The following is a 26513-nucleotide window of genomic DNA, read 5'->3' on the forward strand; positions in this document are numbered from 1 at the left end:
CCAATTGAGCTATCAAAAATATTGAAAATGTTTCAGGATAGTCTCATCTTATTTTAACCCAAAACAAATTTGCTTACTCATACATGTAAGCAAAAGTATAATAAAGTTTTAGAATATACATGAACAAGAAGGGGCTGGAGGAAGGGTTAAGAGAATAAAATAGAATTTTAAGAGATACCTACTCACACTGTTCTTTAAGATATCTGTAAAGAATAGTTTTAAAAACTATGAAGTGGGGCCATCTCCCTTGTCCCTGGAACAAGGGCAGGGAAAGAGTTCAATGAAAGGACCAATAGGAAGAAAACCCCCAAACCAATCAAATGGCATATCATAGGTTCTAAACTGCAGGAAGATAGGTTTGAGAACAAAATAAAAAATAATATGCCCATGCAGAGAAAAAAGTCTAGAAAGGGAAATGGGAAGGAGTTGCATAATACTGTGCATTTTTCTAGCGCAGGTATTTCCTACAACTAGCATATTATTACCTTTTAAATGAAAACAACAGAAAAGTAATATATACTTGAATTATGCATTATAAAAAACAGAAGGGAAAAATAAAATTACCCATAATTCAACTGCCCATTATTAATATTCTACAGTTAGTTTTCTTTCCTCCTAGACACTAATACCTATATTTAAACAATACAGTTTAACAAATCTCTTTAAAAATTAAGACAACATGAATCCACCATGGGTGTACATGAGTTCCCAATCCTGAACCCCCCTCCCACCTCCCTCCCAATACCATCTCTCTGGGTCATCCCAGATTCATGTTGATGTATGGAAAAAAAAAAGAATAAAAATTAAGACAAAACAAAAGCTTTGGTTAAGATACATATCTTAAAATCAAGGAGATTCCCAAGTAAGAAGATAACCAGAGCAAGGCAATGGTCTGAGAAAAGTAGTTTTCTAGGGCAAACAGTGACAGAAAATGGAAAAACAATACAGACAAAAAAGGAATAGATGAAAGAGAAAATTCTAGGGGAAAGAGTTGGAAGGAAACAAGTAACTATAAGAAATGCCTTCTGATGCCTATCCTTTATGAAAAGGAATTTTCTCTTACTATATTTTATCGGAGTGCTGGGATCACTGGATGATTTACAGTTCTTTCGTCAGCCCTTCCTTTTGGAGAAGCAAAGAGCCTCCCATTCTAGAGTCATTTACCAGGTGGTCCTCAAATTCTTTCTTTGCAGGACTAGTTACTGGGTTGCCATGATCTGTGGACTTGCCTTTACTACTAAGGTAGCTGTCATTTCCCAAAAATCCTTTTTCTCCTTACAAAAGTCTCTTTAAAATTTTTATGGAGGTATAACTCCAATTCTCCCCTCTTTCCTTAAGTGTATAATATTTAAGCAATGATTGTGACTAGACTGAACTTGAAGACCAGAGGTTCTTGATCTTTTGCTGCAGTTAACAACTCTTGGTGGGAAAAATAGGTATTTTACTCATTGTAGAGGTATACAAGAAGAACGAAAAGTATAAACTTTTTTCATAAGAGGGCATAGTTTTAGAACTTATCTTTCATTTTGATCACAGAGACCACATAATTCCTTCTACTTTAGAACGAGCTCAGAAACTGAGTCAAATATCACCTGATATATAAAGTTAAAGTCACAACGTGCACATTCTGTTGGATTTATGTAGTAACAGTTAACAGAAGTTAACATGCCAGGAAGAAATGATAAAAGACCCACAAATATATCATGCAACTAGGGACATAAATATCTATGTTAACACATTCTGTCTTGGCTGAGTATATCTCTAGAATCATGATCCTCACACACTAATAAAAGCTTCCTTAACTGACTAATTAAAATATTTCTCTCTCAATAAAGATATGGGGAAATTTCTCTAAGATTCTGAGGCTGTTAAGAGTTTCATTTAACATACACAAAAATAAATGAAAACACCAAACAAAAACAAACATGTAAATACAGAGTGGCTACCAGAGGGAAGAGGTAGGGGTGGAGGGAGAGCGAAATGGGTAAAGGGGATCAACTGTACAGTGATGCAAGGAAACGACACTTCTGGTGGTGAGCACACTGAAGAGTATAGAACTAGAAATATACAGCTGCATATATGAAACTTATACAAATATTATAAACCAACCTTACTTCAGGAAAATAAATAAATATATTGGAAAAAAAAGTTCTGTTTGAAATACAATCAGAGGTGACAGTGTAAGTAAAAACACAACTCCTTTCGTAATAAAACAACCGAACTATTACCTGTCTGATCCTAATAAGCGGAAAACTCTTGTTTCATCTGAAATCTCCTGGGTAACCTATGAGAGAAAATACCCATCAGTAATATCTTATTTCCCATATTATTTAAATAATAATTTAAAAATCATTTAGCTAGAGCAATTATTGATCAGAATCATAGTTTTTGATAGCTTTTGATTCCATTCTTCAAATGGGAAAAATTTTAGTAAGTTTTTCTGTACTGCTTATTATTAGAAACAAATCATCATGTATGGGGTATGGGACAGGCACTTTACTTAGAACTCTTTATGATATGTATTATCATTCCCATATTATTAAAGAGTCAGAGAACTAATGTAACTTGGGAGATCCAAGATTTGAATATAAGTCTGCTAGACTGCACAGCCCCTACAGTACAGATACTTGGGGTAGTGTCTCATGGCCCACCTGATTTCAGCACAGCTCCGACAGACCCCCATGCATCAGTGTCTTACATCTGTGTACTGGTGGTATTCCTCTGCTCTGTCTTCTCCAAAACTAAACAAAGTGCTCAGACATGCACAGCTACTATTCCAAAGTATGGGTAGTTTATACTTCTGGGGGCAACTCCTCACAAACAGAGGCCAGCAGCTGGTGTGTAAACACACTTGTGTCTCCACCTTACAGTGAGCTAAATCTGAGGTATGTCTCACACTGACCCTCAGTAGTCCCTATGGGATTTATTAAATATGCTTTTGTTGGCTTTTTGCCTTTCTCCATCTTACAGTCCTCACTTTATCACTTGTTTTCTGGGATCTACTCCCAAATAAACTACTTGCCATTTGTATCCTTGTTTCAGGGTCAGCTTTTAGAGGAACCCAAACTATGACAATGTAAATACAGCACGCTTGGGGCTGGTGCATGGGGATGACCCAGAGAGATGTTGTGGGGAGGGAGGTGTGAGGGGGGGTTCATGTTTGGGAACGCATGTAAGAATTAAAGATTTTAAAATTTAAAAAATAAAAAACTGAAAAAAAAAACAAAAACAAAAAACACCTAAGTATTAAAAATAGCATTAAAAATAAAAAAAATCTATTTCATTTTTTGGGGCTGTGCTGGGTCTTTGCTGTTGTGTGGGCTTTTCCCTTGTTGTGGTGAACGGGGGGCTGCTCTCTAGTTACACAGACTGCTCACTGTAGTGGCTTCTTCTGTTTTGGAGCATGGGTTCTGGGGGCATGCGGGTTTCAGTAGTTGTGGCACATGGGCTCAGTAGTTGTAGCTCGCAGGCTTTACAGCACAGGCTCAATAGGTGCAGCACATGGGCTTAGTTGCTCCATGGAATGTAGGATCCTCCAGATCAGGGACTGAACCTGTGTCTCCAGCACTGGCAGGTGGATTCTTTACCAATGAGCCACTGGGCAAGTCCTGGAACTAATGAACTTGAATCAAGAAAATAAATCTGGTGCTATACTAAGTGGAGCTGATTTTCAGAGTATTAAGTTCGGAAATGTTCCAATCATTGAGGACTGTAGTGGCTGAAAATTACATTATGATCATTCTATCTATGCCCAAATTGAAGGATGAGAACAAAACCAGAAAGAAAAAGGTAAGCAAGATGACTTAGCATAAGAAGCAGAATTCACACTTGATATAGTGAAGTGTTCCCATCTCTTTCAGAATTTTCCACAGTTTATTGTGATCCACACAGTCAAAGGCTTTGGCATAGTCAATAAAGCAGAAATAGATGCTGTTCTGGAACTCTCTTGCTTTTTCGATGATCCAGCAGATGTTGGCAATTTGATCTCTGGTTCCTTTGCCTTTTCTAAATCCAGCTTGAACATCTGGAAGTTCACGGTTCACATATTGTTGAAGCCTGGCTTGGAGAATTTCGAGCATTACTTTATTAGCATGTGAGATGAGTGCAATTGTGCAGTAGTTTGAGCATTCTTTGGCATTGCCTTTCTTAGGGACTGGAATGAACACTGACCTTTTCCAGTCTTGTGGCCACTGCTGAGTTTCCAAATTTGCTGGCATATTGAGTGCAGCACTTTCACAGCATCATCTTTTAGGATATGAAAATAGCTCAACTGGAATTCCATCACTTCCACTAGCTTTGTTCATAGTGATACTCCCTAAGGCCCACTTCACTTCACATTCTAGGATGTCCGGCTCTAGGTGAGTGATCACACCATCGTGATTATCTGGGTCATGAAGATCTTTTTTGGATAGTTCTTCTGTGTATTCTTGCCACCTCTTCTTAATATCTTCTGCTTCTGTTAGGTCCATACCATTTCTGTCCTTTATCGAGCCCATCTTTGCATGAAATGTTCCCTTGGTATCTCTAATTTTCTTGACGAGATCTCTAGTCTTTCCCACTCTATTGTTTTCCTCTATTTCTTTGCACTGATCATTGAGGAAGGCTTTCTTATCTCTCTGTATGCAGGTCAGGAAGCAACAGTTAGAACTGGACATGGAACAACAGACTAGTTCCAAATAGGAAAAGGAGTACGTCAGGGCTGTATATTGTCACTGTGCTTATTTCACTTATATGCAGAGAAACGCTGGGCTAGATGAAGTATAAGCTGGAATCAAGACTGCCGGAAAAATATCAATAACCTTAGATACGTAGATGACATCACCCTTATGGCAGAAAGTGAGGAAGAACTAAAGAGCCTCTTGATGAAAGTGAAAGAGGAGAGTGAAAAAGTTGGGTTAAAGCTCAACATTCAGAAAACAAAGATCATGGCATCCGGTCCCACCATTCATGGCAAATAGATGGAGAAACAGTGGAAACAGTATCAGACTTTATTTTCTTGGGCTCCAAAATCACTGCAGATGGTGACTGCAGCCATGAAATAAAAAGATGCTTACTCTTTGGAAGATAAGTTATAACCAACCTAGACAGCATTTTAAAAAGCTGAGGCATCACTTTGTCAACAAAGGTCTGTCTAGTCAAGGCTATGGTTTTTCCAGTAGTTATGTATGGATGTGAGAGTCGGACTATGAAGAAAGGTGAGTGGCGAAGAATTGATGCTTTTGAACTGTGGTGTTGGAGAAGACTCTTGAGAGTCCCTTGGACTGCAAGGAGATCTAACCAGTCCATCCTGAAGGAGATCAGCCCTGAATGTTCACTGAAAGGACTGATGTTGAAGCCGAAACTGCAATATTTTAGTCACCTGATGCGAAGAACTGACTCACTGGAAAAGACCCTGATGCTGGGAAAGATTGAAGGTGGGAGGAGAAGGGGACGACAGAGGATGAGATGGTTGGATGGCATCATCAACTTGATGGACATGAGTCTGAATAAGCTCCAGGAGTTGGTGATGGACAGGGAAGCCTGGCATGCTGCAGTCCCTGGGGTCACAAAGAGTTGGACATGACTGAGCGACTGACCTGAACTGATAATGAAGTATATTCTACAGATTTCTAACCACAGGACTGACGCAATGAAAACAGCACTTAAGGACAATTAATCTTATGGCAGTAAATAGGACTGTAGGGTTTATTAAATGCAGGGGTCTGGTGACATTTAGTGATATAGGTCAGTAACTAGATAAACTGAAGACAGCTGATTTATTATGTCATTTTTACTTGGAAGCATTCTAATTCTGCACTCATTTAGAGGCGGAAATAGTTATAAGTCCATTCATTTGTGAGACCTTGATGTAAAAGAACTACATAGGTACAAATGGGAAATATCTTTGCTAGAATTAATCTCTTAAAGTGGGAGCCTAAGTCCCATCTCCTACATGACATGTATCCTGATGATCTCAGTAGAAGTGATTTTTGGAAACCCTTCACATCTAGGGTCTGCCACTGAACTAGTGCTGTAACTCTTGTTACCTAACCTCTCTGTGCCTATAAAATAGGGAATATGAACAGTATCTAACCTTACTCTGCCATGCCTTCCTCCAGGGGATCTTTCCAACCCAGGGATGGAACCCAGGTCTCCCACATTACAGGTGGATTCTTTACCGTCTGAGCCACCAGGGAAGCCCAACCTTACTTTGAATGGTACTTAAAAACCCTACTATTCTACTTGCCTTCAATAAACTAAAGTGCCTGGAACATAGACACAAGGGGTTTGATATTATTCATAATTATATTCATTATGTCTTCAATGCTATAATAATAACAGCATCCTAAATGTATTTGGTACACAATAAATATTTAGTAAGTGAGCTAATTTTCTTAGATTTTCCTTAGTCCTGTGATTCAACACATATTAACTTAGAATTTTAAACATAATATTAAAAAAGAAGCTCCACATTTGTAGACTATGGAGAAGGCTTATTACCTTTAGAAAAGTTTAGTAAGCTTAGCGACCATATTTATAAATTACAAATAAGAGGACTGAAGTTGTGTAAACTCGTGTTTGACTATTCCTTTGGCCACTGAGAATACAATAAACACAAAACTGGACATTTTTTTAAGGGAAAACACTGGCAATTTTGTTCTACCAGCACTAAAGGCACTAAACATGGCAATGTGGGTTCAGAGAGAAAATGCATAAAATGAATATTGCAACAATTAAAATCTTTAGTGAGAATCACTGGAGATAATTTGAGAAATCTTACCTCATCTGATTTGAAGCTTTTACCCTGCATTCCATGTTTCCAAAAAGCCAATACACTGTCTTGAAGGCATACTAAAAAGGATAAGGGAGAACAGGACTAAAATGAGGCACAGAGCTCTGCATTATACATTTTCCCCGACTGTTTTTAATCAATGATAATGTAAGGTTACTTGGTGCAAAATTCCACTGTCTAGACCATTAGTTCCCAACATTTTTGTGGCTAAGACATGCCAAAGCTCAAATAACGTATTGAGGCAGTGTCACAGAAGTTTTCTTAAGATATATTATAACAGGCATTTATTTAAAAATGAGCTTCTGATGAGTGGATATCAGCACATTAATTTTTCTTTCATATACTATCTTTTGTCTTATCAGTTCAGTTCAGTCGCTCAGTCATGTCCGACTCTTTGTGACCCCATGAATTTTGTCTTATAAGGGTAAATAAAATAATAAGAACATATAATTGCTTTTTTTGGATAAAAGACCTGATTATTTAAATACTATCATATATTTAGAAGTAGCTATTAAGGAAGCATCTTTTATTTATGCTTATGTTTTCCCTAATACAAAATTAATTTTCAAAAATAAACCTGTCTCAAAATTTAACCGCACATGAATATTTTTGACCTGTGAAGCAGTTCTTATTGGAGGGGCTAGGCGCTCTCAGCTACAATACTCCCCAGTCTTGCCCCAGCCCCATCAGGCCTCTGGAGCCCCCTGGAACATTGCCCTGGGCTTGTGAGACCTGCTGCCCACAAGAGTGTTCACAGATCTGGGCCAAGCTTGCTCACCTTCTTGATGGTTTTGGATTCAGGAATGACTCACTTTAGGAGGGCCCAAAGTGCGGCCACCCCATGACACACCATGTCCCCTCCTGCTCCTCATCCATCTCCCATGATTCCCTGAGGTGGCTGAAGGCTGAAGGGAAACCTGTTCTCCCCGTGCCTTGTCCGTTTCTGGGTCTTGCCTGGCACCAAGCACAGGTCTGGACCCACTGAGGCACCCACATGGCGTTACTTCATGGTTTACAAACAGAGTGGCAGGGGTCCCAGTTTGGGGGTGGGGGATAGCAAGGCCTCTGGTCCTTTCCTGGACAGAGGCTGGAGTGAGTGAGGGACCAAGAATGAGGGAAAGAACCAATTTAATTGTTGAAGAGTTAGCCATATGCCCTGTACCAGTAAAGGTGATGAGAGAAAGTGATTGAAATTTATTACACCTTTTACTGAATACTGACTCTGTAAAAAGTTAATGTAAAAATATTCTGGAGACATAATTTAGCTCAATAAACATAGTTTTACAGTGACAAATTATACAAATTTCACTAACCATGAAATGAAAAAACAGGTACTGGCTTTATTTTTAAAAGGTGACTTAAAAAGACTCTTTTTCCCCCATGAGGATCCTTGGAATTAATCCAAGATTCACTGGAAAGAAGAGATTGTAGCCTAGGAGGAACAAACTTTTGTATAACAACTAAAATTTCCCAAAATGTTTGGCACATATGAGAAAGTTGAGGTACAAGTGTGTTTCAGTTAAAATTAAGAGAATCTAAAGATCTATATGTTGGAATCTCTATTGAAAATATTAAATCTTAGGAATTAGTATGCAATATCCAGAATACAAAGGAGTGAAAGAAGAAACTATTTCCAAAATTCCTTTTGTCATAGCATCTACAGAAAGTTTAGGTTTTCTGCTTAAGAAGATTAAAATTTCCCATCATAAGCAAATTATTTATATGTGAGATGTTTACCCAGAGGGATAAAATACACTTTGAGATAGGGCAAAACTGCATTTGAGAAACCATTAAAATATTAAAAACAAACAGAAAATTTTCTAAATAGTGAGAAACATGTTTTTAAAAGTTATATACATTTAATTTTAAAATACACATTTTTTATGGCCTAAATAAAAATCAATTTTGATTAACTGTTTTTGACTTATGGTAGAACCATATTATAGACTATTCAAAATGTTCCCACCTACAGTATTTTTTCATAAGTCCTATTACTGCTGAGGAAAATAGTTACTGACATTAATCAGTGAGGATGCAAAAAATAATAAAATATAATTTTTAAAATCATAACGTCAATGATATTACAAAGTTAAACACTCATTGACAAGGAAGTAAATTCAAATGGCATAGCAGTATTTTCCAGATTCTATATATATTCCTAAATATAATAGGAAACTAGCTATTATATTTAAATAGACCTAAAAGCAAAACCACCAACACACACCAACCAAAATCTTACATGGCAAAGAATTTTAACACTGTTAATTACATCACACAAATACCTTCATGATTTGGAAAGTACTAGAAGAAGTATAATTCACTTGATGCAGCAAAGGGAACAATATTTTCATGTTTAAATATTCAAGAAACAACAATAAAAGATTATAACGGTCTAGACCTGCACTGTCTAATATGATAGGAACAAGCCACATGTGGCTATTTACATCAAATTTTAAATTAATTAAAATTAAAAAAATTAAAATGTAGCACCATCCATGTTTTAAATGCTTAACAAGCATGATTAATGACTATTGTATTTACGAACACAGAGAACATTTCTATATCAAAGAAATTTCTATGAGACAGTGCTGGTGTAGGTAATTGTTAAGAACAGAAGGAACAAAAAACCAAGCTCTTTAAATGCATTATTTTAAAAAGGAGACTTACCTACAGATTCAATTCGAAAATCAAAACTTAGCTCAGAGGCCAGTTTCTTACTTGATTTTAGTTTTCCTTGTAGATTTACAATTTTTACAAATTCTTAAAAAAGAAAAAACAAGTCAAAACTGGAAATACAAATTTGTTAAAACAAATGTAACTTGATATATGGATTTTACATGGATATACATGAGCTTTTACCTTTACCTTACCTTAATAAAGTTAAATTATTTATTTCCCTTGATTCAAGCATGCTCAGTGAAAACTGTCATTGTACGTTCTATACAAGTAAGGCCTCCTTTGTAAATGGCAGTTCCGTTACTATTTTTTTTAACATAGTTATTAAACACATTCTGATTTTTTTTAAAGTGCAGTGTTTTTTTAATAGTGGTTAACTTGGCGCCTAAATATTCAGCAATATGAGTTGATTTGTTTCCCCTTACAAATTATATAACATATAAGTAATATAGCAGTATTCTTAACTTTAGTCTCTGATCAACATTCTACAGAAGTACAAGGGACAAAAAGATGGTACTCTCAAGTCAACTTATCAGTAAACTGTGGAATACACAGTATATGTGAATAATTCTATTTCTCTTTCGTCCATTTGTTTTTTAATTTAACCATTTTAGCTCTGACTTGAAAGATATTTTCTCTCTGCAATACTTCGTCATTTGTCTATCATGATTTGTGATTATAGGCCTATCTCTATTGCTGCTTGGTAAAACTGCTTTATAATCTATAGTTGACAAATAATTTTTTCTGCTCCCTTAAGAGAAAAAAAACCAACTGAAGAAAGTCAACTTCCCATTTACCAAGAATAGCTGGGAAATGGAAGGCTTAGTTAATCAAAGGTTTAAATTTTTTTGACAAAATACACAAATGTATTGTGTATTGTGTTTTGTAAATGAACAAAATGAAAACTAAGTACGATTTATTATCCTTAGATAGCTCAGAAGGTATTTAGGGGTTTAATGTTAAAGGTTAAACATTATTACAATTAAATTCTGATCATCTTTTTATCTGATTAATCAGTAATGAGCTTTCTACTTGTTTTGAGTAAAAAAGAATTCCCTGAATTCACTTAAAAGTAACCAAAAAACACTCCAATCTTATCAGTACTCAAAGAAGCAAAAATACTTAAGGGATAATGGGCAAAGGAAACATTGTGGAATTTGGTTTACTTATCTATAATATTAGATGATCTTTATGAGTCTATAAGGCAAATCCAAAAGGGAATGCTTTAGAAAAGAGAAATTAAGACAAAAATACGGCAAATTCAGCAGTGGAACAATTTAAAAAATAACCCTAAGCATCAAAGAGAAGCTTTAATTATTTTCAAATACTGGAATGAGTCAAATCACAGAGAATACTGCCAACTTTCAAATATAATTCCAAGTCTGGGAGAATTTCACTTGCAGGATTCACTGCATTCAAGTAAAGCAGATTTTAGGAATTAGAGTGCTTTGTTTGAAAAATTGAAAAAACCTGTTAAAGTTTTTCTGCTTCTTCACTGCATATATAGCACAACATACATCTATCAATAACAACTCTCCCTACATTAAAAGAATTACAACTACAGGTAAAGATCTCAAATCTATTTGTAAATTAGAATATTACAGACAGGATTCTAAAAGTTTGTGTTATATAAGTGATCATATTAGTATAATCTATTTTTTCATTAATTACAATGATTTATGAAAAAACTCTCAGAATAGTTTATACAGAATTTTACCCCAAGGTTATGGCAAACTGTTCTAATATCATTGTCCCTTGGTTCCATGGGGGATTGGTTCCTGTATCCCTCAAGGAGATCCAAGGATGCTCAAGTCCCTTATACAAAATGGCCTAGTGTTTGCATATAACCTATATGTATCCCTCCATAGAGTTTAACATTTTAGAATAGTTTTATTGAAATATAGCTGACTTACAATATTGTGTGCATTTCAGGTGTACAGCACACCAATTCAGTCATATGTACGTGTATATGCTCACTTCAGTCATGTCCAGCTCTTTGTGACCCTATGGACTGCAGCCCACCAGGCGCCTCTGTCCATGGGAGTTTCAAGGCAAGAATACCGGAGTGGGTTGCCATACCCTCCTCCAGGGGATTTTCCTGACCCAGGGATTGAACTGGCATTTCCTTCCTCTCCTTCATTGCAGGCAGATTCTTTACTACTGAGCTATGGGGGAAGCCCACATGTGTGTGGGGGGGTATATATATAATCTTTTCAGATTCTTTTCCCTTACAGGTTATACATACTATTGAGTTATAGTTCCCTGTGCTAAGTCATCTATGTTCCTAGATTACTTATAATACATTAACACAATATAAAAGCTGTATAAATAGTTGTCAGGCCCTCAGCAAATTCAGGTTTGTTTTTTTGAGCTTTCTGGAATTTTGTTCTGAATATTTTCAATCCATGGTTGATTGAATAAAGGATGTAGAACCCATGGATACAGAGGGTCGACTGTACAATGTTTCCAAGTAGGCCAAACAAAATAAAGAAAAGGGTCACAGAGGACAGTACTGACAAACAGATCAATTAATTACTATATATGTAAATAATTTACATTTTTCATCAATAAAACATGGCTACTTAAGGTGGAAAGTCAAAATCTACTGATTCTATTAGAATCTAGCTCATGAAAAGGTATGTTATATCAAGTAGAATACTTGGACTAAACTTTAAAATAGTACTTACTGTCCAAACACACTAAAACAGTATCTCTCTCCAACTGTGTTACGTGAATGGAATCTAACTGTTGGTTGCCTTGAGGGGAAAAGGAAAATAAGGTTACAGTTATATAATGTGCTTTAAAAATTAAAACTTAGAAAAGAAACACAAATTCTGATTTTTTTCTGTGATTTTAAACTAGCCTTCGAAGTTTAACACAAAAATTATATTTCGTAATTGTCTTCTCAAAAAAAATGTATGTAAGTCAATTTAAAAAACAAAGTCTTAAGCAAGGCTAACTGAGAAAGGCTCAATATTATATTTAATTAATACCTCGGCTGGTTCCAGAAAGGTATATTACAAAAATAAAATGAAGCAAATGGTAAATATGGGGAAGGAAGTAAAATGCATGTTATACAGCGATTAGATTTTGCTCTGCATTTTATAGTAGCCAATGAAAAGATGAAAACAAGGTCAGGTGGGTCACAGTGTCTCTGAGATTAAAAAAAAAAAGTCAGTAATTCAGAAAAAGCAAAAGTATTAATGAAACTATGATCAGAGAGCAATTTTTCTGGTTATTGGGGTGTGAGTGTAGGTTGGAGTTCCTTTATTAACAGGACACCAGTTGACATAATGAACAATACTGTCAACAGTATCTTTGCAGGAAGCAACTTTCACTACTTGGCTGATAAACATCTGCTAAGATAAGTGATGACATTTTTGCAAAACATTTTTGGTAAAACTATTTTAGCCACTCAGATTGCATGAATGGTCTAGATGAAACCATGCAAAGATTTTAGATTATTTAGAGCAGTCATTCTTAACTACATCTTTTGGGAAAACCCATAGATACTCTCCCTTAAAAACTACACATCTGAGAATAAACACAAAATCTTACACATTATTTTGGGGGTATTTGTGGATCTTCCAAAATCCATATATAGTGAAGAATCCAGATGTAAAGAATTGGTAAAGTGTTGTTTCTCAGGCAATATTCCAAAAAAAAAATAGCTTTTCTATTAACATACAGTTATTGCGTGCTGATGATAATTACTAAGCAACCTTGGAGAAAAGGATACTGCAACAACTAATCAAAATACGACTAAGAGAGTCTTGGAATAGGAGTTCATTTTAATTGTTAAAACTGCTGTCAAGTCAAGGTATGGTCTCAGCAATAGCTGGGAGACAGATTAGCAATCATTTGTGAAAATGGAGAAACCTAATAAGGACAATCTCAGCTTTAGGGTGATTTGAATGTATACCCTCAGAGTTCTGGCTCTCCTTGGGAAGTAGTTTTGGGTCTGCCATAATTTTAGCCTAGATTGTGTTGTAAGTGGATAGAACAGTATACCTCTGGCATTAAAAAGCAAACAACAACCCCTGAACCTCACCCCTGCAAATTCACAAAAGGACTCATTGAATGCCCAGCCTTAAACAATGTAACCACCTAATACAATATACAGAAGAAAGTGGTTTGCAAACTTACATTAGATAATCTTACGAAATAACTTTCTCTACACTATTATTATATATGAACAACAAACAAGTTGAGGCTGTCTGCCAAACATGATCTTGGTTTTAAAATGAACGGACCTATAACCCTTCTTTTTAGCAGTAACTATCTAATACGAACACATTTCTATTTGGCTTGCTTATATTTCATGATAATAAAACAATGCCATTTGGACCTTCCTGTTAGCTATACCATGAGGGTATGCATCTAACTCAACCAAAAGCATTAACAAATTAGAAAGAAAAATGAGTGCAGGGGGCAGGGTAGGGGGAGAAGAGTGGAGGATAGGGGGAGGGTAAAGAATATACTCCTATTTTATTCTACTGGAAATTAGGATCTGGTGCACAAAAACAGTGATAATAGTCCAAGGCATGCTGGAACTGGCTTGTACTGGACTGATAAATTTTTACAAATTTTGCAAGTCAGATGACATTAAGTTGGTATTTTGAAATTGGCTGTGCTGAGAGCATTTATACCACAGAAACAGGCAACTGCTATAAACGAGGCTTCTCTGCAGCCCAAGAGTCTGTTGTTAAACATTTACTAGGACACCAATAGGTCATACTGATTCTTATTCTGAAAGTGACATTAGTGCAGTTCTACATTGACTTCAATAGCTGGGATGTATAAAGAGTTCTTGTAATTTAGCCTAAAGATGACCAAAAGCCAAAGCTATTTAATAAGAACTTATGATAACTTATAACAGACTTCTTCTCAAGGTGATAAAGAAAAGGGGGTCAGTAATGAAATAGTTATAACTAAAGCTTGCTTGACTTCATATGTAAAAATGGCTTGATAAACCTGGGGTGACAATACACAAGTACAATAAAAACAGTGATTTTTAACATAAATTCTTGACTGATTTGTTCCAATTTTAAAGTTTGAAAATAAACTTCCCAATCTTTTCAGAGCTTTCACTGAGACATGTTTGATAAAATTCTAGGCTAACAAACCATTCTCAGAAAATGCAAGAGATATAATATTCCCTGTAACTTTAAATGGTAATGCTTGGAGGCCACACATGAGAAGCTTCTATTAAGTCTGAAAAGTACTAGAACTCAATGATTTTAGGAAGTGTAGGGGGAAAAATTGATTTTAAAAAAAGTGAATTTCTTTGCTTGAGAAGATAAAATCTGAAAACTATCTTAGAAAACTTACTTAGTAAGTCCAAATATTAACTGACAACAACTAAGACTTTTAAATGCTGGGAATCATTAAAATTTTTCTTGGTAAAATACTTTGTATGTATCAAATTGCCTCTGGCAAACAGAGGTCATAAACTATATGTACATGATCCTCTGTGCTTACTTGGGAAACTCTACTAGAAAGCCCATGCAGGTTGAACCTGTTCTGCTTCTTCGATAGACAGAAGCATTAATACTTTAACATAAAGTAAAAAACACTTACCAGCACCAATTTCTGTAAACCATGAGGATGCAGAGTTCAAATTGATTGTCTCAAACTGAACTACCTGATTTAATTCGGTGCCTTTGCTAATAGCTACACAGACCATAGGATATTCCTGTTCTGGTATCACCAGCATTTCAAAAACATTCAAAGGACTTGGCAAAGGAAAATCAAAGTGCTGCAAGAAAAAAGGAGCATAATTTAGAAACAATCTCCTCATTCATTCTGTTGCTGAATAAATTCAACAGAAAGGCTTTCATTTTCTTGATTGATCTGATTCTAAGAAATGACTCCCTCTTACTGGCACAAAAACAGACATACAGATCAATGGAACAGAATAAAGAGCCTAGAAATAAATCTACAGACCTATGGTCAACTAATCTACGACAAAGCAGCATTATGAATGTGGGACAGGCTCATGTAAATCAATGAGGTTAGAACCCTCCCTCTTACCGTATACAAAAATAAACTCAAAATAGCTTAAAGACTCACAAAATTGTAGCAATATTTTCTTAGATCAGTCTCCTAAGTCAAATAAATAAATAAAGCCAAAAATAACAAATAGGACCTAACTGAACTTAAAAGCTTTTGCATAGGAAAGGAACCATAAAATAAAACAAAAAAGAAAATGTACAGAATGGGAGAAAATATTTGTAAATAATGTGACCAACAAGGGCTTAATTTCCAAAGTACATATCCTGTTCATACAACTTGAATATCAAGAAAAGAAAAAACCCAATCAAAAAATGGGCAGAAGACCTAAATAGACATTTTCCCAAAGAAGACATACAGATGGCTACTAGGCAAATGAAAAGATGTCCAACATTGCTAGTTATTAGAGAAATACATATCAAAACTACAACGAGATACCACCTCACACCAATCGTAATGGCCTCTATTAAAATGTCTAGCAATAATAAATGCTGGGGAAGGTTTGGAGGAAAGAGAACACTCCTACACTACTGGTAGGAATGTAATTTGGTGCAGTCACTATGGAGAATAGTATGGAGGTTCCTTAAAAAACAGAAAAGAGCTTCCGTATGATCCTGCAATCCTACTCCCAGGAATACCCTGGAAAAGATGAAACTAATTTGAAAAGATAGACGCACCCCAGCATTCACAGCAGCACTATTTATAACAGCCAAGACATGGGAACAACCCAAGTGCACATCAACAGATGACTGGCATAAGACGTGCTATTCAACGGACTATTATTCAGCCATAAAAAGAATGAAACATTGCCACTGCAGCAACATGGATGGACCTAGACAACATCATGCTTAGTGAAGTAAGTCAGACAAATAATACATGATATCACTTATATGTGGAATCTAAAAAATAATACAAATGAATCTCTATACAAAATAGAAACAGACATAAAAAACAAAGGGGGTGGGGAATGGATAAATAAGAAGTACAGAATCTACATATACAAACTACTATACATAAAATACATAAGCAATAAGGATTTATTGTATAACATAGGAAACTATATTTAATAGCTTTAATAATCTATCACGAAAAAAATCTGAAAAAAGAAATATACAACTGAACACTTTGCTCTATACCTGAAACACAATATCATATAATACTTCAATTAAAAAAATGACATCTAAATGATCATGATAAGGATCAGTTTTCCATAAACATCTATTTTAGAGAATTGGCCACATTTTTCTTTATGACTGTTATTTCTGGAAATCTATTAACATAAAATAAAGATGAAATCTTTAAAGTCTTAAGAACACAAAAGCCCTTAAACCAAATAAATACCTATAAACACGATCCCGGCTGTTAGCAATGGGATTCTACAATTTTAGGTTCAATTATACATTCATGTTTTCTAAAGAAGCAAATGTAAACAAATTAATATATACCTTTATCAACATGAATTTCTGCATTGGCTCATACCACTGAAGTAAAACAATTCCAGACTGTAAAGCTCCGCAGAGGTATTTATGTCCCGTGTAAGGGTTTCTGACTGGAAAGAAACAAAACAGACACACCCAGAACACTGAATATTTTTATATGAAAACATAAAGTTTAGCTAAAACCAATTACTGAATTATACTCACCCAAAAGCTAACTCAGTTTTCTTTATAAAGGCAGTGCTGATACATTATTGTTGCTCAGTTGCTAAGTCATGACCAATTCTTTGCAACTCCATGGTCTGGCAACATTGGATACTCTTAGGATGGGGAATAATCAGGCCATAAAGACCAATCATGCAATTTAGGGTAGGGGCTTTGGGTCATGCAGCATCACTTGACCTCCAGAGGGGCTGGATACTGAGGTCAGCCACGTGGGCAGTCGAGCACGCCTATGTGATAGAGCCCTAGTAAAACCTCTGAACACTGAGGTTGCTGAGTAAGCTTACCTAGCTAGCTAGCAATGCTGTGTATTATCACAGGTCACTGCCTGAAAAGTAACACTATCCATATTCTATGGAGGACAACAGAAGCTCTACATCTTGTATCTTTCCTGGACTCTGCCCTATGCACATCTTCCTTTAGCTAATTTTAATCTATATCCTTTCCCTGTAACAAACCAAAGCCAAGCGTATAACCACTTTCAGCAAATTCTGAGTCATACCAGTGAAATTCTGACCATGAAGGTTACAATTGGTAAACTTGTAATTGGTAACAGAAGTGAGAGTGGTCTTGTACGGCTGCTCCCCCTAACTTCAGAGTTGGGCAGAGTCCTGAAATAATAATGTTCATAAAGCACTACTCAATAACTGTTAATGGTAAATGCTAACTGAAAGCTAGGATATTAGCAGAGAGAGAGCCTTAGGGACTATGGTTAAAAAAATCTGAGGAACATTGTGCTATGAGAAAGCATCAGGTCAGGGCTATCTTCACGTGCTTTTGTGCCATGTCCCACTATACATTCCTGAGCTTCAGTGGTCCCTTAACTCCTTATTTAAAACAAATATAAAGCTTCCCTTCCTTTATTTAATACTTTAAGAACTTTACAGATAATTTTAAAGATGTTAAAAGTTCTAACCATTCAGTTTGAGAAATAGTATTTACTCACCTATACAACATTTGTGGCAGCCCTTTGTATCAGGAATCTTTGTGGTTAAAGCGAACTTTCTGTAAACACAGGACAATATAAATGTACTCTACTACAGTGGTTCTCAAACAGTGAGTGATCTGTGAATCAGTTCCATCAGAATTAGTCAAGGAGCTTTAAAAAAAAAACATCTTAAACTATGACTCCAATCTATATGATAGTATAGGTCTGAGGTGGGGCCTGGGAATTTATATCATAAAACTTCTATGGATGATGGTCATGGACAGTCAAGTTACAAAACACTTATCTTTTGAACTCTATATGACATTTACTTTAATGTAAACTACCTTTCAAAATTAAGACAAAGGAAGTTTTTCAGTGTGCAAGAAGATTGGTTGCTTTAAAAATAGACACTAATTCCCCTCACTCCCAGCAGAATCAAAATATTTAGTACCTTGGTAGTATGCGATCTGGAAACCTATGAGTCTGAATATGGGCAGCTAGTCCTGGTTTTTTGGCTTGTTCAAACAAAGCAATAAGATTATGAGAGTAGAGTTGAAAGGTTTTTCCTAAAAAAGAGAAACATGTTATTTTTATTAGAATTATTTAAAACAGAGAAATACAATTTTCAAGCAAAAGAAATAATAATTACCTTCTAAAATGATGAATCCAGACATGTTCAAAAAGCCAAGCAAAATAGAAAAACATAAACAAAAATACATAGTTAGTACTACTTTGAAAGCTAATAAGTAAAATAAGTTTTAGGAAAGTAACACATAATTGTGTTTCCCAATACATAAATTAGATATATTCTGACTAATAAGTAATCTGGACAGAATATATGTAAACCTTAATGAAGTGAACATAGAAAAAGAAATTGTTAAACATTTTTGCAAAATAGGCTGAGTCACAATGATGCACATGTGATTTCAGTACAACACGGAAAACTATATAATCACTACATTATCTTTCTGAGCTACTCCCATTTAGGAATAATCTACCACATAGCCTTGGATTAAAGCTGACTGTGAAAGAAGTGTTAGATAACATTGAAATACTAAGAAAAGTAAAGCAAACTAATACTATATGCCATAGGATATAACAGGGCTATAAGTATGTACTATCATTATTCAGGATAACTAGACTATGATTTCTATATAATCAAAACCACATATTTAATCCACATTAAAAGAAGAAGATATGGTAAATATCTGACTCCTTACTATATATGACATGGTACTATAACAGAACCAAATAGTATCTATCATTTTACTATGAGAAAACATGAAAAAGAGTGACTTTCTCCTCACAAAATTTTCTGTATCTTTTCAAAATGCAGCATTCTGCCTAACAGTATACCACCCTTCCTTTCTCTAGTCCGCCTTTATAGATAACTAGTTACCTAAGCAGCTAACACGTGTACATGTATGTACACTCATGCACAGAAATGCAGACTCTTAAACAGAACGTTTTCTCTTATTGAGCAATGCTACCTATCTTCATTCAGTTCCACAGGTCATTTTAAGTAGAATTGGAAAGAACTAATTTATAGGCTAGCTTTTTCCTGCCTTTCTATAGTTATTTTATAAATATATAAAATGTACTCTGTGTGACTTTTAAGCTTATTCACACAGACAGGTATATAAAAGCGGTTGGAGGAAAGTAACTCTATATGAATACAAATCAGAATTGTTAATTCAAATAGAATTAGGTTTATTTTCATAATATAATATGATATTTTAATATTTTATTAGATAAAAGTAAAAAAAAATCGCGGACTCAAAATCAAACAGAATAACTGTCATTTGAGGACCCTAGTTTTTAAAAAGACATTTGTGGACAATCAAATAATACGCTCTCTGTCAAAACTCATCAGCTCAAATACACAAATTCCTGAAGAGTCTCTACTAGGTGATGGTTAGTAGAAGAGTTTAAGTTATATACACTCACACACACATACTTAAAATTATGAAAATGACATTTCTTTCTTAGTCACAATTCATAATGAGTTAAAACTGTATCAGCACTGATGTTTTAAAGCATGAGTAGCTGAAAGGTATACTTAATAACAAAAAGTCTGACAGTATAGTAAATAATAGCTGGGATGTAATCATCAGAGTATCAAACAAAACAAAACAAAATTAAGGAATGTTAAAATAACTTAGTTATTCAAAGCGGAGAAAGGGATGAGTGCTATTTTAATTGATGACAGCATCAGGATTAAGGAAAGAGAGAAATAATTAACTATCTTGTACAGTGGTCCCATCACAAGTACTGTTCCAGGATCCCCACGCAGATACCAAAATCTGAGGTTGCTGAAGTCCCTCATATAAAATGATGTCATGCAGCACTTGCATATAACCTATGCACACCCTTCCATATACTTTAAATTATCTCCAGATTATGTATAATACCTAATACAATGTAAATGTTACATAAATAGTGACCCAGTGCCTGGAAAATTTTATTTCTTTTTGGAATTTTCCAGAATTAAAAAAAAAACCTTCTATCTGCAGTTGGTTGAAGCTGTACATGCAGATAGAGGGAGCCAACTATGCTCTACTATCAGAATGAAAGCACGTAGCGAACCTTTAGATAGCCACTTAAATCCAAAATGTAATAAAATTGTTTTCGGCAGGTACCTATTGGGGAAAAAAAGAAAAAGCCTAAAACAACACCCGTCTATCCCCAACAAAACAAAAAAGGAAAAGCACAAACAACAAAATTGGAATAGACTGCTCCAAAACCCTTGTGATTATTTTTAAGACTTTATAAAGTTTTGGTCCAAGTTGGCTAATAAATATGTGGTCCAGAATTCTACCAGCGAACATCTCTTAAGTCTTCACAGCTAACTAAGTACTCGTTATATCTCACTTAATCCTCACAGCAATCTTGTGAGGTTGCAATTGTTACTATCCTCCTCATATTACAATTAAGAAAACTGAGAGCAGCAACATGGATGCATTTAGAGATGATCACACTAAGTCAGAAAGAGGAAGACAGACACCGTGTGAGTCACTTATACACGGAATCTAATGTGAGACAAAGAGCCTGTCTACGAAACAGGAACAGACTCACAGAAGCAGAGAACAGAGTTACTGGTTGTCAGCAGGGAGGGGCAGTGGGGAAGGATGGACTGGGAGTTTGGGCTTAGCAGCTGTAAACTATTACATACAGAATATATAAACAACAAGGTCCTACTGTATATAGCACAGGCAACTATGTTCAATATCCTGTGATAAACCATAAAGGAAAAAAGCATGAAAAAGAACATACATATGGAAAACTGAAATACTTTATAGTACAGCAGAAATCAATAGATCATAAATCAACTACACTTCAATTAAAAAAATTTGAACAGATATAATTTATGAAAAAAAAAAAAAAGAAACCTAAGGCCGAGAGACAAGAGACGGTGACTGGCTCAAGATTAAAGAGAAGGAAGTAGCTGGATTCTCTGCTTTCCGTCAACTGCTGATTCTCCGTGGAAGGCAGGGATGGTGGCAGGAACAGAGACTGTGAAATAGACGGCCTCAGGGAACAATCACTGTCATGTTTTCCAACTGTGTAGTTCTTAGGCACGTGTGGGAAGTACAGCCTTAACTGACAACAGGGTTTCTTCCTATTCTACACCAGTCAAAAAACACCTACAAGCCTCAAGGTCAACTATACTAGATTATAATTACCCTAAATAACAACATTTTAAAATATATATTAAATATATATTAAATAATATATATTAAAATTACATTTCTCTGCTTGTCCATGGTTTATCATATTATTTTCATCATATACATACCTGACAATGACATTAAAGTATTGTTGATAACATAGAGCCAAGTACACTTCCGTGGAAATAACTATTAAGAGAAAAGTAGATAATTAAAACTCTCCAATTTCATTCCCTTACCCCTCAACCTCCAAATTTCAACAGCCTGAAAGAGTAGAGAAATAACTATTTCTATCTTTTAGTAAATTATTACAACCTTACAGAAAAAAATCTTCATACATGAACATATAAAGAGTATAATTTCACCACTTTAAATATTTAAATCATAAAAATTAAAACTGGGGCCCATATAAATTGACCTAAAATTAAGATATTTCCTTTATTCAATTAGTCCAAGCTAATTTTTTGAGTTAAAACTCCTCAATTACCTGTTCCATCGTTGCCTCATGTAGTTCATTGAGATTCAATGTATAAATACCATCTTCAGTTCCGAAAATAATGTACTGATCTAAAATAGTTGGGATAAATCACCAGAATTTACTAACATTTTCTGAAATCATTCATTAAAATAATGGCCTTATATTTTAATGGTATTAAGAATTAGCCACCCACCCATCCAAAGAAAAATTATTTTGTAAAACCCATGCGACCTTCTTTAATTCTTTTCCCAATTCTTCATTTTTTAAAAAGTAGATATATCGTTACCAACTCTGCTTTACCTTACTATAGTTTTTTAAAATGAAATTTTCATTACATGTCATCTTATTCAAACACAGTGAATAAATGAGAAAGAAGTAAAACTGTTAAAAGATGTCAATGGATTGTCAATGGATACTAAAACTAGTCAGTGAAAGCTTGATGAGCAAGAGGACATTTATCAAGTCTCAATGTATCTCCACGCTAGCTACCTATCAATTACTTTGGGAATTAATATTTGGGAATTAAGCAGTTACTTAGAAAGGGAAAAATAGGAACTTTACAGAAGAGAAGGCTAGTGAGTTCCACCTTAACCAACTGGTCAATGTTAATGTCACTAGCACTTGGACAAGTCAATACCTAGTGCCTCCTGATATGATGAACTGAGAAGAGCACAAAAACACTTCTGTGATATTCCTTCCCCAGATACATAACTTGATCTACACATGAGGACTCATCGGACAGACCCAAGTTAAGGGACATTCTACAAAATAAGCAGCCTCAAAATATGGTATGATCAAGTGAGACAGAAAAGTTGAGCAACTTTCAGACTAAAGGAGACTAAAGGCATGACAGGCAAATCCAACACATTAACTTGAACTAGAGGCAGAGGAAAATGAAAGACACTCCAGGGATAATTAAAAAAACTTACATATGGACTGTGGATTAAAAAACAGTATTATATCAGTGACAAAGTTTCTGATCTTTATAATAGTACTGTGATTATATAAGAGATGATTCTTGCTTCTAGGAAATACAAAGTGAAGTGATAAGGGAGGAGCAACTCACCCTTCAAGTGATTCAGAAAAAAAAAATGCACATACAGATAGAAAATAGTAAAACAAATGTGGCAAAAGAATGAACACACACACTACTATATATAAAATGGATAACCAACAAGGATCCACTGAGTAGCACAGCAAACTCTACTCAATATTCTGTGATAATCTATATGGGAAAGTACCTAAAAAGGAATGAATATATGTATGTGTGTAAATGAATCACTTTTCTGTACACCCGAAACTAACACAATATTGTAAATCAACTATACTTAAATAAAAATAATAAACAGTATGGTTTTGGTGAGGGTGTTAAAAAAAAAGAAACTCTTGATGATTCTGGGTATATCAGAGTTTGTTGTACTATTTCTCTAGCTTTTCTGTAAGTGTAAACTAGAAAAATAAAAAGTTACAAATATTTGTTAAAAATTTGCTTCCTGTTAACATTATTTTCTGTTATACTTTCTAATGATGGCACATAAAGCAAGATAGTTACACAACCTGTCTTTACGACTGTGTTGAAGTAGAAACAAACATTTCCAGAACAACTTCTACTGCCTAATCTCTGCTAATTCCCAGACAACCAGGTTGGCTCCTTTCTTCTTTGCAACAAGGTGAGTATTATGATCACACTTAATTTAAGTATATTTTCCAAGTCACACAGTAACGACAGCTAGGGAACTCAACCCATATATATTTGATTCCAAATTTTCCCCATGTGTTATGCTTCCTCACTTTAAAATCACATAGCCTAAATTTTTAAGAGTAAATTTTACTTTATCATTTTAGACTTTCAAAAACATTATAATAATACAACAAATTCTTGAATATACTTCATGCAGGTTCCACAAATGTCAACATTTGCTATTTTTGTTTTTATCCTTCTTTCTCTCTGCACACACATTTCCCCCCCTTTCCTGAATTAAGTTATAAGCCTGATACCCCTTTATTCCTAAGTATTTGTATGCATTTCTTAAAAAAAAAAAAAAGGTCTTACATAACTACAGAAAAATGATCAAAATTAGGATATATCAAAATCAGGGAATCAGGATATTCAGCATACTGAAACAATATATTATCTAATATCTTAACTCTGAGATCATCAATTGGCCCAGTACTGTCTTTGTAAATAAAAGAAAAATACTAAATTATGGTTGCAATCAGTTGTGACGTCTCTTTCATCTCTTTTAATCAGGAATTGTTCTTGTATGCTCTAAAATTCTAATGCTTTTAAACCAAAACTGTTTACCTATTTAGGTTGTTACACTAAATAGTAAGACCTATACTATTTGGTCTCTAGGTTGTATTTTTTAAAGTAAAAAGCCCTCAGTTCAGTGATCATGAAGATCCTTTCCAATAATAAATACTTTGTTAGAGAGGTATATAAAAGTTTCAGAAATGTTACCTTTTGTATCAGGATGTATCCAAGATGTTGCACAATTAATTTTCAAAGGGCAGCCATCAAAAACTTTGGAAAAACATGCTCCCATCTTATTTAAAAAGAAAGAAATGTTGACTTATTTGATTAGATAATTTTTATATTCTTAGAAAAAAGCTGAAGATTATTATGAAATGCTAAACTGAATCTTATTTGCATATACTTATGGTCTCCTTACAAAACAAAATTCATATTTTGATATATTAACTCCTTCTATCAAGAGAGTTTCATACTTGTTCCTTGAGTAATCCTCTATTTTAGAGCAAAAATATCAGATTTACCAAAACATCTACATATGTCAATGATACATTCTAGGTACCTAAGTCACAAATTATCTTTACAACTAAGATTTAATAATGCAAAACAATGACTTTATTGAGTAACATAACAGTTATATTTGCAGTTAACCTTCATAATAGTGATGAGACAAAAAGACTAATATTTAAGCTTAACTTTTACTGTATAAAAAGAGACAATTTAAAAGGCACCCATTCTTATGACTGCCTGAACTACATTACAGAGAGGATCTACTGAAAGGCCAGAGAACAGAAACTTCAGTGTTCCTTTCCACTGTTTATAGTTCAATGTAAAAATGACTTCAGACATTGAAAGATATTTAACCCACATAATGAAGAGGATACAGTACTATTAATATCATCACATTGAAGTGAAATTGGCCTTTGTAGGCTAATTGAAGAACTCAACTCTCCATATTTACAAAAATGGAAATTCACCCAACTCTAACTAACTGACTCAAATAAGGGTACATGATTGGATTCACGGTATATTCAAATGCATCTGACGCCTCAGTACTTTATGAATCCTTCCTTTCAACACCTTAAGATACTCGACAGCAAATAAACAATCTTCAGCTTCTAAAGGAAAATTGACAAATGGTTCAAATAAAAATATTCCTTACCAGTACTTTTGGGGTTGGTGGAAGGCCATTGATTACTGGTTTCTGTGGGAAAAATAATTTGTAATACTGTAAGAGCTCTTAAAGCCTTAAAAAAAAACTTTATACATTTAGAAGTCCAGTTATTCTGAGTCTTGAATTAAACAGACTATGCTCCTTATATGATACAGTATTAGTTACAACTAATCACCAAATGCCTGTTATACATACAGGGAAATCCCGCTTGTCCTTTTTTCGTGGTAACTGTGGTGCTTGAGCTGATCCTTCTGTGTTTTCACTAATCAATTTTGAAATACCATCTCCATTTCCTAAAGAGAATCACAGTTAACAGTTGAATGACTATACAAATAAGTTTTCCTTGAAAAATAATTTCCCTCCCCCCCCCCAGTACTTGTTTTCCATTTGGGTGATCCTTCATTAGGAAATATTCTCTATTTTCAGATGAGTTAAAGTATTTTTGGTGCCTTTCTCTAGATCCTGCAGCGGTAACACTGCAACTATAGCAGTGGTCTTAATACATGAAAACAGCAAATGCCTTGCCATACTGTGAGAAAAGTGAAACATGACCTACTAATGCAGATATTCAAGGCCTTCAGAGTTTAACTTGGCTCTACCTTTTTAAGTTCTATTTCCCAGTTTACACCCTTAAAAGCTCACACTTCTATATACGAGGCTGTTCTTCCAACACAAGCTAGATTTTCCTGCTTCAGTGCATTTGTTCATTCTTTCTTGTTCTCTAAGAAAATCTGTAAGCACTGGTTCCAACTATTAAAGGCTCACCAAGGGCCTACCTCCTCTCTACCCTATCCCTATCTCCCTCAGAGAGCTCTGGTGTTCTGTTACATACAGTTACTTATTGTAGGAGACACTTAAAATGTCTTGTCTGATTTTATGTGCGCATGGATATAACT

The 26513-nt window shown here is 34.8% G+C and overlaps 1 protein-coding gene across 1 annotated transcript in view; it reads right to left on the reverse strand.

The window, feature by feature from the left end:
• Window positions 1-26513, reverse strand: part of MAP4K5 (mitogen-activated protein kinase kinase kinase kinase 5) — a 114735-nt gene that overhangs the window by 2105 nt on the left and 86117 nt on the right. Inside the window, exons 19-31 of the mRNA XM_069597886.1 lie at window positions 25813-25910; window positions 25606-25647; window positions 24654-24738; window positions 22202-22281; window positions 21843-21903; window positions 18498-18612; window positions 18065-18123; window positions 16906-17009; window positions 15029-15206; window positions 12136-12204; window positions 9440-9532; window positions 6761-6831; window positions 2229-2284 (exon numbers count right to left, since the gene is read on the reverse strand). Coding sequence (XP_069453987.1) covers window positions 2229-2284; window positions 6761-6831; window positions 9440-9532; window positions 12136-12204; window positions 15029-15206; window positions 16906-17009; window positions 18065-18123; window positions 18498-18612; window positions 21843-21903; window positions 22202-22281; window positions 24654-24738; window positions 25606-25647; window positions 25813-25910 — 1111 coding nt within the window. The remainder of the gene's footprint in view (window positions 1-2228; window positions 2285-6760; window positions 6832-9439; window positions 9533-12135; window positions 12205-15028; window positions 15207-16905; window positions 17010-18064; window positions 18124-18497; window positions 18613-21842; window positions 21904-22201; window positions 22282-24653; window positions 24739-25605; window positions 25648-25812; window positions 25911-26513) is intronic.

This window comes from Ovis canadensis, chromosome 7, assembly GCF_042477335.2.
Source record: "Ovis canadensis isolate MfBH-ARS-UI-01 breed Bighorn chromosome 7, ARS-UI_OviCan_v2, whole genome shotgun sequence".
In the NCBI taxonomy this organism is placed as follows: Eukaryota; Metazoa; Chordata; class Mammalia; order Artiodactyla; family Bovidae; genus Ovis; species Ovis canadensis.